We start from the raw sequence: 15,000 nt of genomic DNA, 5'->3' as shown, positions 1-15,000 counted from the left end.
AGTTAGCAATTTCTTCTTTCAACAATTATCACAAGCTTTTATTGGTCCGTCCTACTGATAACCCCCTTCGTACGAGATAGGCAGATGAATAAAATCGCCTGGCGTTAGGATGACAAGAAATTATGGAGAAAGGATGGATTATGTACTCATCCCCCCTCCTCTCTTCTGATTCCTAACTCACCTCCTCACTAGATTTTCTGCCACGCTGGGAACACGGGGGTAGGAGTAGCCTACATATTTCTTCTCTTGCTCCTCAAGGTGTGTGTGTGTGTGTGTGTGTGTGTGTGTGTGTGTGTGTGTGTGTGTGTGTGTGTGTGTGTGTGTGTGTGTGTGTGTGTGTGTGTGTGGTCTGGGTCATTCTCATAATTGTAACTGTACTCCTTCCGACACACACACACACACACACACACACACACACACACACACAAGGAAAATGTCGAACTAATAACATTCCATTTGGTAATTTTGATCACCAATATATATTAAAAGAGGAGAAAGAAAATAACTCTTTATAAATATCTTCAATTACTGATGATTATTGATAAATGGATGACGAGTGTGGAGAGAGAGAGAGAGAGAGAGAGAGAGAGAGAGAACTCAGAAGATCCCAGACTAAATCAAACGAAAAAAACAAAAAAGGAGAAACACAAAAAAGAGTGTAGGAGGGAGGGGAAGGTCAGGACAGAAAATTTACATATACGAGCTCTGCAAAATTACTAGTCTCTCCTTCATTATATATCATCTCTCCATTATACCTCCTTGGATCTCTATAATTCTGAGGCTATATTGAATTAGATAGGGCGTGGAAATTATAGGGGTGATGCTGGCGTGGATGGTTGCTATGGAGATGATGGTGATGAGGGGAATTATTGTTTTTTTTTTCTGTTCTTAGTGACGTGTATAATTTTGAAGTGTTTGGGTTTGTGTATAGTGTTTTTCGTTTTTCCTCTTTATTCTGACCTTTTCTTTATTTTCTTACTCCTTTTGGGGATTCTCATTTTCGTTTTTCCTTTTTCTTTCTGCTCAGGTGTTTGAATTTTTTAAATATTATTGTCCCGTGTTTTTGCTAAGCTATGCACCTTAATGATGTCCCTTTTTACCCTCCTGCTTCTCCTTTTCTCTCTCTCCTCTTGTTGGGGTCCACGCTTACCACAAAAATACACAAGAATAAGTGTGAGTATAAGCAACTGTGCATGTTTTCTTGATGATGGTGAGAATTACCAAAGAAAAAACTAGGAAGTACTTGAGGAATTCATGTTTATGTATCACGTGAGGGCATGTGGAGGTACAATCAAGCGCGGAAGCTGGAATGATGATGCGGAGAATTGCATGAAGAGTCGGTGGGTAGTCCTTTACAAATTCACATATAAATTACAAAAATGAAGTCTCGAAGTTGTTTTGATAATAAAGAGCTAAAGAAGGAGTTATTGGGGGCCCACGTCTATCTTAATATCATCTGGAAATTGAGAGGCATGAAGACCAAGCGCGGAAGCCGTCTGGATAATGCGGAGCTAAATTAGGAGTCGACGGGGACCCACGAGGGATAGGCTACACCTCGATATTATTTAGAAGGAAGGCGCAGAGATCAAGCGCGGAAGCCGTCTTAGTGGTGCAAAGTTAGGACTCCATAATGCTAAACGAGGCGGATCAAGCGCGAAGGCCGACCTGATGATGTGGAGCGAGAGACGAATATGAATAAAATCTTAGTTTAACAAGATTTCTTTCAAGCCAACAAAATCGTCTGATGTCAGTGTAAATATAATCCTTGGGTTCACCAGTAGCAATGGAGGGGTTAAAGAGTGACACACACACACACACACACACACACACACACACACACACACACACACACACAAAGCCTCACACAAACAACAATCAACACACAAGCAACAATCCCTTCAACGACGTCTATTCACCGTAACTAAGACGGTTGTGCATTATCGCATCCAGTCTAAATTTGTACACACACACACACACACACACACACACACACACACACACACACACACACACACACACACGTTCCCCTAAATTTTGTGAGCAATATATATATATATATATATATATATATATATATATATATATATATATATTTTTTGGGGGGGGAGAGTAATTAAACTTTCTTAACCTCTTCCGTACCACGAAGTCTTTCTTAATTCTTGCTGCCTCCAGACGATTTTATTCAGCTGAGAGAGAGAGAGAGAGAGAGAGAGAGTCACACCCTACCCTCGTCTGTCTACCTGATCCCTTGAGCTCCCTTCCATCCTAATACTCTCCCTCCCTGTCACCCCTACTCTGTCTCCCTTATATTCCCTCCCTCACTTTATCTCCCTTTATACCCCTCCCTCCCTCACTCTCTCCCTTCATCACTTTATCTCCCTCCCTCTATTCCCTTACTTTGTCTCCCCCCCCCCTCCATCAACCAAACCTCTCTTCCTCCTACCCTCTGTCTCCCTTCTTCCGTCACTCCCTTTCACCCTCTTTTTACCTCCCTCATTCTATATCCCTCCCTCCCTTACTCAGTAACTCCCTCATTTACCTCCTCACTCTATCTCTCCCTCCCTCCCCCTTCTCATTCTTCTCCCTTCCCTCTCCACCTCCCTTACTCTCTATTTCTGCCCTCCCTTTCTCCTTCCCTCCTTCCTCTCTCTTCTTTCCTTCTCTCCTACTACCTTTTCCTCCCTCCTTCCCTCCCCCTCCCCTTCTACTGTCTCCATCCCATTTTATTCCTTTTCCCTCTCCCTTCCGTTCCTTCAGTTTCATATCAACACCAAATTCTTCACCCCTTTCCTCTCTCCATCCTTCAGTCCACCTCCCTTCTTCTCCCTCTCCTTCTCTCCTTCTCCTCCTCTCTACCTCCTCCCTCTCTCCCTCCCCTCCCCTTCTCTCTCCCGTTGAGGTATTGAGAAGAGATCAGCCTCCACCTCCCCATCTCATTTGCATATTAATCACTTCCGCACCCCACTTACCTTTCCGAGAGAGAGAGAGAGAGAGAGAGAGAGAGAGAGAGAGGACGGTGGAAGGAATGAGAAAAGGAGAGAGAGAGGATGATGTTGAGAGAAACGAAGGGGAGGGGAGAGGGGAGGATCAAGCGAAGGGAGGGGCAGCTGGAGGAAAGGGAGGGAGGTAGGAAGGAAGGGAAGGAGGGAGTGAGGAAGGAAGGTAGAGTGGAAGGGGTAGGGGGGGAGGGAAGGACTGAGGCTGGAGATAAAATATGCACATACACACACACTAAATATACACATAAATCTTACGTACACAAGCATACATTGTACACACACACACACACACACACACACACACTATAAGCTGATCAAACACAAGCACGCCATACCCACATTCTGTTCATTTACACAAAACAAACACACACACACACACACACACACACACACACACACACACACATACCAAACACACACACATCCAATCATTAGCATGGTTATTGACTGTTCCTTCTTCCTTCCATCTTCTCCCCATATATGGGAGGGAAGGACAGAGGTAGGGAAGGAGGTAGGTAGGTAGGTAGGCAGGTACGTACGTTCGTACGTAGGTAGGAGGGAGGGAGGTAGGTAGGTAGGAGGGAGGTAGGAAGGAGAAAGAAAATCACCTAGTAATATTAATTGGTTACACACAGATGAGTATTTTGATATGAACCGTGGATCTGAAGTAGGTAGGTAGGTAGGTAGGTAGGCAGGTAGATAGGTAGGCAGGTGGACAGACATTATGGTATGTAGGTAAGTAAGTATAGGGCAAGTAAGTAGGCGGGTAGATAGGTACAGTAGGTAGGTAGGTACGTATATAGGTAAGAAGGCACTCTGGCAGGTAGACAGATAAGTAAATATGGGGTTAAATAAATGGAGTTGGAAAGCAGGATAGGACAAATTCAAGCATTATCTATCGAGCTGAGAGAACAGATATAAATAGCGTGATGAAAAGTGTGTACGTATGAGTCAGTGTGAGGGTGGGAGGCGGGGTGGAAGGCCAGGAGGAAGGTGGATAGATGTGGCGAGTGAATGAGTGGATAAGCAAAGTGTGTATGGATGATGAGGACGTGGAGGAACACACGATTAGGGGCTGGAGAAGAAGGAGGAAGAGAACTGACGAATAAGTGGTGAGGAAGGAGGAGGAAGAGATGGAGGATTGAAATAGAAGGATAAAGTTGATGGAGAGGAGATTATGAGAGAGAGAGAGAGAGAGAGAGAGAGAGAGAGACAGACAGACAGACAGACAGACAGACAGAGACAGACAGACAGACAGAGACAGAGACAGAGACAGAGAAATATTTGTTCATGTAAACTGGTATGAAGAGAGTTTGTCAGATAATCGAATAATATGCATATAGGTTGGTAGGTACAGCAGGTAAGTAGGTAGGTAAGTAAGTAGGTAAGTAGGTAGGGAGGTATGTAGAGAGGTAGGCTGGTAGAAAGGGAGGTAGGCAAGGAGAGAGGGAGAGCTAGACTGAGATTAATTCCCGGTAATATTACATGTTACATACGAACAGGTGTTTTGGTACGTACGTAATTATTGTGTAGGGAGGCTGGCAGGAACTGTTGGTAGGTAGGTAGGTAGGTAGGTAGGTAGGTAGGTAGGTTAGAAGAGGGAAATGGAGGCAGAGAAAGCTAGACAGAGATTGAATACCTGGTAATATTAATTGGTACATACGGGTACGAGTATTGGTATGTATGTACTTACGCAGGTAGGTAGGTAGGTAGGTGGGTAGGTAGGTAGGTAGGTAGATAGGTAGGTAGGTAGGGCGGTAGGTAGGTAAGGTGGGTGGGTGGGTGGGTGGGTGGGTAGGTAGGTAGGTAGGTAGGTAGGCAGGCAGGGAGGCAGGCAGGTAGATAGGTAGGTAGATAGGTAGGTAGGTAAGTAGGTAGGTGGGAAGGAAGGCGAACAGATACAATATAAAGGTTAAGAAGGTAGGCTATGCATAGGTAAGTTGTTAATTAAGAGGAACGGTTTACCCTGATCTCTCTCTCTCTCTCTCTCTCTCTTTATCTCTCTCTCTGCCTCACCCCTAACTGCCTGCCTACCTCAACACAGGGCGAGGCAGGCAGGGACCCTTACCTCAGCTGTATTAGGGTAAGGCAGGACCTACTTGTCCGGACACGCCCTTAAGCAGACAGACAGGCAGGGAGGCAGGGAGATAGGGAGAGGCAGGGAGGAAAGTAGGGAGATAGGGAGTGAGAAGGAAAGGCTGAGAGACAGGCAGGGATGTAAGGAGACAGAGATGTAAGGACACTGCTATGTAGTAAGGGAGGGAGGAAGAGGTAGGGAGAGAAGGAAGGGGGTAAAAAGGAAGGAAGGAAGACAGGGAGGCTGGCAGGGCGATGGAAACTGAGACATGTAGGGAGAATGACAAGAAGCAGCGACGGACAGAGGGGATGGAAAAAAGGAGCGAGAGAAAGGAGAATAAAAATGAATGAATGAATGAATGGATGAAGGAAGGGAGGAAGGAAGGAAGGGAGGAAGAAAGGAACGCAGGAATGAGAAAGATTAGCAATAAGGAAGGAAGTAGAAAAGAAAGAGAGGAATGAAAAAAGAAATGAAGGAAGTAGGTAGGATAACAAGCAGTAAAGCAGGAAGAAGAAAAGGATGGAGGAAGGGAAAGAAGGAAGGAAGGAGGGAAGGAGGGAAGAAGGAGAGTTGAGGACAGGAGGGTGTGGCTAGACATTAATAGATGAAGTGATAAGAGAATTATAGGAAATGCTGGAGTACAGAGGAGAGGATGGAAGGAGGGAAGGGAGGAAGGAAGAAAAAAGGAGGGAAGAGAGAGAGAGAGAGAGAGAGAGAGAGTAGAAAATGAGGAAAATGCATAGATAAGGAAGCACAGCGGGAGAGAAAGAAAAATCAGGTATGAAGAGAAAAGGTAGGAGAGCAGGAAGGAGAGATGGAGAGAGAGAAAGAGAGATGGAGAGAAGTAAGAAGAGATGGAGAGAAGGAAGGAGAGACAGAGAGAAAGAAGGAGAGATGGAAAGAAGGAAGGAGAGATGAAGAAGGAAGGAGAGATGGAAGGAGAGATAGAGAGAAGGAAGAAGAGACGGAGGGAAGGAAGGAGAGATGAAGGGAAGGAGGGAGAGATGGAGAGACGCCTTCCCTCCACCAGCAATGTACAGTTTGACTCCCTCTCCATCACCCAGTGTGTTCTACATGGTTAACCCCACCCCCCTTTACGCCCACACACACACACACACACACACACACACACACACACACACACACACACACACACATACTCATTATTCTTTTCCAGACATATCTACTCTCTCTCTCTCTCTCTCTCTCTCTCTCTCTCTCTCTCTCTCTCTCTCTCTCCACTTCGTCTTCTTGTCATTTTTCCCTCTCTTCTTTCCTCCGTTCCCACTTCCTTTCCTTTCTTCTTTCATCTCTTTTTTCCCCATTCTTCCCTCCTATAATTCCTTCCATCACTTCCTGTCTCCCTTACTTCTTCCTTCCTTCCTTTCTTCCTTCCTTCCTTCCTTCTTTCCTTCCCTTCCTTCCATTTTTCCGCAAAGCAATGCACATTAATTACTGGAAAATAGCGATTATATTATCTCTGCATGATTGGGATGGAAGGAAGGAAGGAAGGAAGGAAGGAAGCAAGCAAGCAAGCAAGCAAGCAAGCAAGCAAGCAAGCAAGCAAGGAGAACTTTATACCTTTCCCTTTTTCCTCACTTCCCTCTCCTCACTTATTTTCTTCCTCGTTCATTCCTTTTCTCCATCCTTCCCCACTTGTATTTCTTGCCTCTTTCCCTTCCCTTTATTTTTTCCTTTCTTCTTCCCTCTTTCCCTTCCCTCTCGTCTCCCTTCCTTCATTCACTTCCACTCTTTCTCCTCTCTTTCCTTCCACCTCTCCCTCCCTCTCTTGCTCCCTCCTCCTTCCTTCTTTTATCCAAATTTCTTTTCTCCTTTCCTTCACTCTCCCTGCCTCCCATTCTTCCAACCAACCCCTCCCATCTCCCTTTCTCTTCCTTACCTACCCCCTCCTTGCCTCCCTCCCTACCTACGTACCTCTCTACTTACCCTTCCTGCCTACTTACCATCTACTTACGATCCTTTCCTGCCTACTTACCTCTTACTTACCTCCTACTTACCCTCCCTTCCTGCCTACTTACCTCCCAGCCTACCTACCCCCACTCCCTCAACAGTGACTTACCTCTCCCCCAATAATCCCGCCTCATCCCCAGCACACCTGCCAGCAACAGGTGTGTAGAGCCGGACAGGAGTGGGCCAGGTATGGACATGTAAGGAAGGAAGGAAGGGAGGATGGATGGAAAGGAGTAAGGAAGGAAGGAAGGAAGGAAGGATGGATGGATGGATGGATGGATGGATGGATGGAAGGAAGAAAGGAAAGAAGGAAGGAAGGAAAGAAGGATGGGAGGATGGAAACAAGGAAGGGAGGAGGGGAAGAAGGAACGATGGAAAGAAGAAAGAGATAATGGAAGAAAGAAAGGAGGGGAGGAGAGAAAGAAGGGAGGAAAAAAGAAGGACGGACAGATGGACAGACAAAAAGAAGGAAGGATGGAAGAAAAAAAGAAAGAAGAGGAGGGAGGGAGGGAAGGAGGGAGGAAGGTATGGGTATATGTGGGGTGAGGGTACGCGGACAATGGGGGAAGGTGTGGATATGTGCAAAGGGATGGAGTATGGGTGAAGGTATGGAGTGAAAGTAAGGTAAATGAGGATACGTGCTGAGAACTGAGAGGAGGTGGGGGTATTCTGGGGAGTGAAGGTATGTGAGGACCAGGAGGGGGAGGTACGAGTAGGTGGAGGTGTGAGGGGTGGGTGAGTGTGCTGGGGGAGGTGTGGGATACGGTGCAAGGGAGGGGGCGTGTGGGAATATACTGTACAGCAAAATCTAGAACGTGTCTCAAGGCAGCCAATACTTCTTACTTCCTATACCACTGGGGTGTACAGGATAAACACCAAAACCTTCCTTGTACTCAATTAACACCACACTCAACTATAAGCTACGTTCCTTGTACTCAATTAACACCACACTCAACTATAAGCTACTCATAATTTTGCTACAAACTGAACAAAATTACATTAGATAACAATTATAACTTTAAAGGCTGTCAGAATTAAATACTTCACTCATCATTAACTTTCTTATTCATGAACACCAAAAAACAAACTATGCAATCATTATCTATCTGTCTATCTATGTCTATCTATCTCTCTACTGTATCTATCTATCTATCTATCTCTATATTTTTTTATTTATTTATTTCTTGGAAGCCTAGAGTTAAATCACCCTGAAATATAAAATCCTCTCAGTAGCAACAACCTGTCACACAAACGAGCCACCTCAATAGCAGGGCTGGTATCACCGGATGTCTTACACGGTATTTGGGAAAGGAAAGCGGAACTGCCCAAGTGTGGGCGTATGGGCGGGCCAGGGACACTGGCCTAAGTGGTGAGGTGTGGGTGTGGGAGGGAGGGAGACAGCAGGTGTGGGCGTGAGGGGTCAGGAGGTGAGGGCAGGTGTACCAATTACATAGGGCGTGGGTCACAACTCCAGTATGTGGGTGTGGGTAGAGGATGGACGTGGAAGGGTGGTGTGGGTAGTGAGAAATTCGGGTATGGGTCTTTGATGTGAGTGGGTATGGTCTGTAGGGTGGGCTTGTGAATGTAGCTGCATGTGCCTGTGGTTTGAGATGTGTGGGCACAGCACGGTTGTAGATGGTAGGTGTGGGTAGAGACGTGTGTAATTCACCGAGTCGGTCAGGATCACTTGATGGTCGTGATCGTCAGCTTTTACCCTCCCGGAAGGGAGCTGAGAGCTCATATAGTCCGATCTAAGGGCAAGGCTGTGACCTTCACACACCCGTCCCCTTGCTCAAGGGGGACAGTAACCACCCACTTCGTCAGTGAAACTTTTCGCAACCTGAGCGAGGCGCGAACTCCCGTCCACCAGTTGGCAAGCGAGAACGTTACCACTGCACCAGCGAGCGGTGTGGAAGGGTTTGGGTGTGAGTGAGGAAGTGGACAAGTGTGTGTGTGTGTGTGTGTGTGTGTGTGTGTGTGTGTGTGTGTGTGTGTGTGTGTGTAAACATGGGTATGGGTGTGGGTATGACCGTGGGTGTGGGAGACGGCTGACTATGGGTGGTATGGATGAGGTTGTGCAGGAGTGTAAGTGAATAAATGTGTCAGAGTGAAAATATGGGTAGGAATGTGGATGCGGGTATGAGTATGAGTGAGGGTGTGGGTAAGATTGAGGGACAGCCAGGGGTATGGGTGGCCGTGAGCATGGCTGTGGGTGTGGATGTGGATGAGGGGGATGATGTGGTTGGGTGGAACTGAGTAAAAAGATAAATAAATGTGGGTGTACGTACGAGTGAATATATATGGGTAATAAGTGGTTATGGATGTGGATGTGGGTGTGGGTGCGAGTGTGGATGTAAGTACGGATGCGGGTGTGGGTACGGGTGAAGGCGGGCCAAGCGTATGGGCGTGGATGCTTCCCCCGCCCTGCTTAATAAGGATGGAAAATATTTGCCCCAAGAAAGAAATATCACACAACCTTCAGGCAACAGGATGGGGAGTTGATGTGGGTGTTGGTGTGGATAAGAGTGGATATATAGGTGTGGGTGTGAGTGTAGGGTGGGTGTGGATAAGAGTGGAGATACAAGTACGGATGTGGGTGTGGGTATAAGTGAAAATATAGGTACGGATGTGGGTATGGGTGTGGGTGTGGGTAAGAAAGTGATATATGGGTATAGGGATGTGGGTGTGAATACAAAAACCTGTATAAATAAGGATGTGGATGCGATGTGTCTGTGGGTATACTGTAGGTGTGGTTGGGTGGAGGTCTGGATAACAGTGATGATAATGAGTATGGATGTGAGTATGGGTGCAAATGTAAGTGATATGGATGTGGTGTGGCTGTGGCAGCAGGTGTGGTTGTGTGTAGGTGTGAATGTGAATATGAGTGTGAGTGTGGGTGCGGATGTGGGAGCTAGTGTAGGTCAGGGGTGTAGGTTTAAGTGTGAAGGGAACAGTATGAGTGTTAGTACAAATATATGTATGAGTTTGGGTGAAGGTGTGGCTGTCAGTGTGGGTGAAGATGAGTGTGGCATCCAAGTGTGAGTGTAGGTGTGAGATAGTTGTGAGTGTGAGAGTGGGTGAGGGTACAGACGAACGCCATAAATCCGACTATGGATATGTTGGGACAAAACGATTAAGGCAAAGCATAATATATGGCTGACACGCATGATCTCAGGACAAAAAATAAAACACAGGTGATAATGTGGGCGTGGAGAAGAAGACGCAGGTGTAGGTGGTGGGTGGGAGGGATGTCGGAGTGTAGGAATGAAGAAATAATGTGGTGTGGGTGTGGATGTGGGTGTGGGTGTAAGTGTGGGTGGGGGAAGAGATGTTGTATGGACCCACTGTTAACCTTTGTAGCCTTGGCTCAGTGGGTTAGAGCGCTCCGCTCTGACCGAAGGGTCGGAGGATCGAATCCACCCAAAGGTCATTGGTAGACATCAGGAAGGGCATCCGGTCATAAAATGCTACACACTCCAGTCCAAGTCCTCTACCCAGGGGCAACGCCTTAGCCCTTCGGGGATACCTGGCGTAAACTCAAATTATTTTATTTATTTATTACATACCCACCGTTAACCTTTGTGTCATTCTGGTGTTAAGAATCGAATGTAGGTGTGGGTGTGGGCGGGTTATGGGCGGGAGACAGGCTGCGTATGGACAGGGTTAGCAGTGTGGGTGTAGGTGTGGGCGGGAGATAGGCTGTGTACGGACAATGTGGGCGGTGTGGGTGTGTGTGGGTGTGGGCGGGAGAGGATCTGTGTTTGGGCCCGCTGTCAGCCCTTGTATCATTCTGTCAGCGAGGGTGGGCAAAAAAACATGCTCTGTGGTGCTGACTCAGGCCGCCCACACCACTGTTCTCCCACCCACATCCACATCCCCACCCACAGCCACATCCACACCCACACCCACACCCACACCAAAAATTCCCACCCACATCTATGCCTTTCTTCTTACACCCACATCTGCCCACACAAGGTATCACTCATGTCCCACCCACACTTTTTATTACCAACCTACTCCTATATATCCTATCGTCCCAACAGATACACCCACACCACACCCACACTACAGGCCCCCACCCACCCACATCCACCTGCACCACATTCACCATCTACTCTCACCCTCCCCACCACTGCTACATTACCCACATCATCACCCACACCACTATCCACCTCACTACCCCATTCCCACACACCCATCTACACCCACCCATACTCATCCACACCTATACGTACCCATCAACACATGAATCCTCTCCCCCACAACACCCACACCCACACCAAATCCACCAATAATACACACACCCATCCACATCACTATCTCGTCACCTGTGTTCCTGCTTCTCCCATCCCTTATCCTTTCTTCCTTCCCTCCGTTCTTCCTTCCTTTCCTTCTTCCTTCTTTCCTTTATTTCCAGCCGTCCTGCCCTAATCAATGAATCATACCAATCCCCCCCCCTCTCTCTCTCTCTCCATTAATGTACATGTGTGTGTGTGTATATCGCCTTCCCCGCTTGTGTGTTTATGTGTGTATGTGAATGTGTGTGTGTACCGACTGATGATGCCCAGTAAAATGAAAAAAAAGTGCGTGTGTGTGTGTGTGTGTGTGTGTGTGTGTGTGTGTGTGTGTGTGTGTGTGTGTGTGTGTGTGTGTGTGTGTGTGTGTGTGTGTGTGTGTGTGTGTGTGTGTGTGTGTGTGTGTATCAGATGTCTCCAATGTTAAGTCAAGGAAATGCAATCTGTTATCGAGCAATAGAGAATGGGTGGGGGAGGGCGAGGGGGAGGGGGAGGGACGGGGAAGAGGAGGGAAGCGAGAGACAGAGGAAGGGGTACGGAAAGGAAGAGAAGGAGAGGGTAGTGAGGAGAGAAAAAGAGAAGAGAAGAAATGAGGTGAAAGAAGGAAAGAGATAAAGAGGGGAGGAGTGGGGGAGAAGGAAAGAAAGAAAGAGGGGAGAGTAAAGAAGGAAAGGGAGGAAAAGGGATGATGGGAGGGGAGGGGAGGGGAAGGGAAGACAGGGAGAAGGGGAGGTTTGGGGGAGAGGAGGTAAGGGAAGAGAAGGGATGAACTGCGAAAAGAAAGGAGTTAATGATAAGACAAACGAACACCCCTTCAGTACGATTACGTGTTTTTATCATCAAAGTTGTTAAAGTAGTAGTAGTAGTAGTAGTAGCAGTAGTAGTAGTAGTAGTATTAGTAGTAGTAGTAGTAGCAGAAGTAGTAGTAGTAGTAATTGTTGCAATCCCAGATTTTCTGTATGTGAACCCTGTGGACTGCAGGATGAAGCCTCCCTCCTGCAGTCCACCATCCTTCCTTTAGGGGATAGGGAAGTAGTTTGTATTGACCTTGTCTTGTGACCTTGGTTTTTGAACTTTTTCTGACTTTGACCTTTGACCTACTGCTCCAGAAAAAGTAATAAATTTCGTTACTGGAGCGCCCTCAACCGTTCCACCAAGTATGGTTAAAATCGCATGAAATATATTTTTTTTAGTTATGTTTTTGTTTTTGTTTCTCTCTCTCTCTCTCTCTCTCTCTCTCTCTCTCACACACACACACACACACACACACACACACACACGTCGATTAAAACATAACACCGATCTAGCTCCGCGGGTGCGGGTGTAATGAATGAAAAAGGCCAGTGGAATATATGAATGAAATATAAATGATTATGAGTAACCAAGTGAAGAGCCAGATGAATGATGATTAGTAAATGAATGAATGAATGATGAATACTGGTGACTGAAAATTAAAGTTACTGAAAGAGTACTTAATTAAATACGAGTTTGTAACTAATGTGAATGAATGAAGAATAAATATAAGAGCAAATGAATTAATACAGTACCGGAGTGAATGAATGACTGATCGAATAAAGGATGGAACACAAATAATTTAATGAATATGATTAGATTATAAATAAAGAAGAGTGAATGAGTGATAAAGGAAGTTGAAAAACGGATAGATATTGTTACTCACAGTTTGTAGAGTGCAGGGCAGTTAGTGAAGAGGTTGTCAGGCAGGTGTTGCAGCTGGTTGTTGTCCAGGCGTCTGCAATAACACACCACAACCAGGTCAGTATAGGTATTGCTGTTATTCACTGTTATACGCTCAACCAATACAAGTATTTTAGTTTATGTATTACAGTAACTTAGTATTATATTCGTACACTCACACACCACACGAAAGGTGAGCATATATATATATATATATATATATATATATATATATATATATATATATATATATATATATATAGCGTTATAAACTCTTATTTCATTTTCACATCCGCTGGGGTGAGTCTCAGTGTTCCGTAATGATGTGAACATTGGGGTTGTGTTGTGCATGTTATTTTCCTTCCTGGCAATAATTAACACACACACACACACACACACACACACACACACACAATCCTGTAGGGCAGCATGACACATATATGGTTACCGATAAGAAGTCATACCCAGCTGAGAGGGGACAGGACACCACACGTACTCTGTTCTGACCACAAAAGGACTATTTTATTTTTGTTTAAATGAGGCCGACCCCTGTAATGGCGGCAGGTGAAAGTGTGTGTCACGCAGGAGGACTACTGGGCCTCAGGGAACGAACCATCAACCCTATGCTAGATTCGGACACAACATAAAGGACTGGGTTAATATTCCTCCCTTATTTACACAGTCATTACCCAATCCATCCGTTACCACAATCACCCCCATTATCCCCATTTACAATCACCCCCATTACCACCACCACCACCACCCTACTAACAATAAGGGCAGTTAGCAGGAATCACATCATTAACCCATTGCCTATTGAGAGATTCCACCCCATCCTCACGCTCCTTCTCCCTACATGACAAGACCAACAATGCCTCTGATAGTCACTACAGGTTTTATTATCCTACCTCTCTCTCTCTCTCTCTCTCTCTCTCTCTCTCTCTCTCTCTCTCACACACACACACACACACACCAGACACTAGAAATTCCCAAGTCACCCCTCAAGACATCTTCTCCATAATCTCCTTAAGGTTGCTAATCCTCAAGGGGCAAAGGGGATTTACGTCCTTATCAGTCTATGGGATTATTACGAGGCATTACCCAGCGGATTTGAGAGAGAGAGAGAGAGAGAGAGAGAGAGAGAGAGAGAGAGAAGCACCTGATTAAAGAATACAAAAGGGATAGAGATGGATAGATATTTAGATAGACAGACAGACAAACAAATAGGCAGACAGAGAGACAGGCAAACAGACAGACAGATAGATAGATGGACAGACAGATAGTTAAAGAAAAATCTTTCTAAAAAATAAGAAAAATATATAGATATACATAACGAGAGAGAGAGAGAGAGAGAGAGAGAGAGAGCCAAGACGCAGATGGTGAAGAAGAGTTCGAGGAAGAGAGAGATGGAGGGAGGGAGAGAGAGAAGGAGGGATGGAGGGAGGGGGGAGAGGGAGGGATGAGAGGATTAAGGGATGGAGAATCAACACCTGTGGAAGGAAAGGAGATAGATAAACTGATAGACAGACAGACAAATAGATCAACAGACAGAGAGACAGACAGAATGACAGAGAGACAGATAGATAAACAGACTGACAGAAAGAGTGGTATGTAGCTAGACAGACATATTCAACTCTTTCACCCACAGATATCCTTTTTAAACAAAATATAATCCTCTTTTTTTTTTTTTCCCCACAACAAAATCCGGAATAAAAAGATTACATAAAAACACCTGACAATTCCAGGGAAATTTTTAGACACAAGACCAATAAGAAAAGGAAATAAACAAAAGGGAGGAAAAAAAAAAGGGAGTTAGTAAAAAGGGCACAAAGGGCAGAAAAAGGGATGATCACTCCTTACCTCCGCCTCCACAATGAACCCGGAGGAAAGAGAGAAAAAAGAGAGAGTGAGAGAGAAAAAAAGAGACGTAAAAAGTGGTTGTGTGTAAAGCAGTAACACGGTA

General features: G+C 45.7%; 1 protein-coding gene across 1 annotated transcript in view; it reads right to left on the bottom strand.

The window, feature by feature from the left end:
• The window catches only part of LOC145401022 (protein slit-like), a 435,058-nt gene that overhangs the window by 97,724 nt on the left and 322,334 nt on the right, over positions 1-15,000 (bottom strand). Inside the window, exon 4 of the mRNA XM_080273394.1 lies at positions 13,021-13,092. Coding sequence (XP_080129520.1) covers positions 13,021-13,092 — 72 coding nt within the window. The remainder of the gene's footprint in view (positions 1-13,020; positions 13,093-15,000) is intronic.

The sequence above is a fragment of the Coenobita brevimanus genome, chromosome 54, assembly GCF_032717465.1.
Source record: "Coenobita brevimanus isolate Jiangsu-jjx chromosome 54, ASM3271746v2, whole genome shotgun sequence".
NCBI lineage: Eukaryota > Metazoa > Arthropoda > Malacostraca > Decapoda > Coenobitidae > Coenobita > Coenobita brevimanus.
The sequence above is the reverse complement of the archived record's forward strand: the minus strand, read 5'-3'. Positions and strand labels throughout refer to the sequence as shown.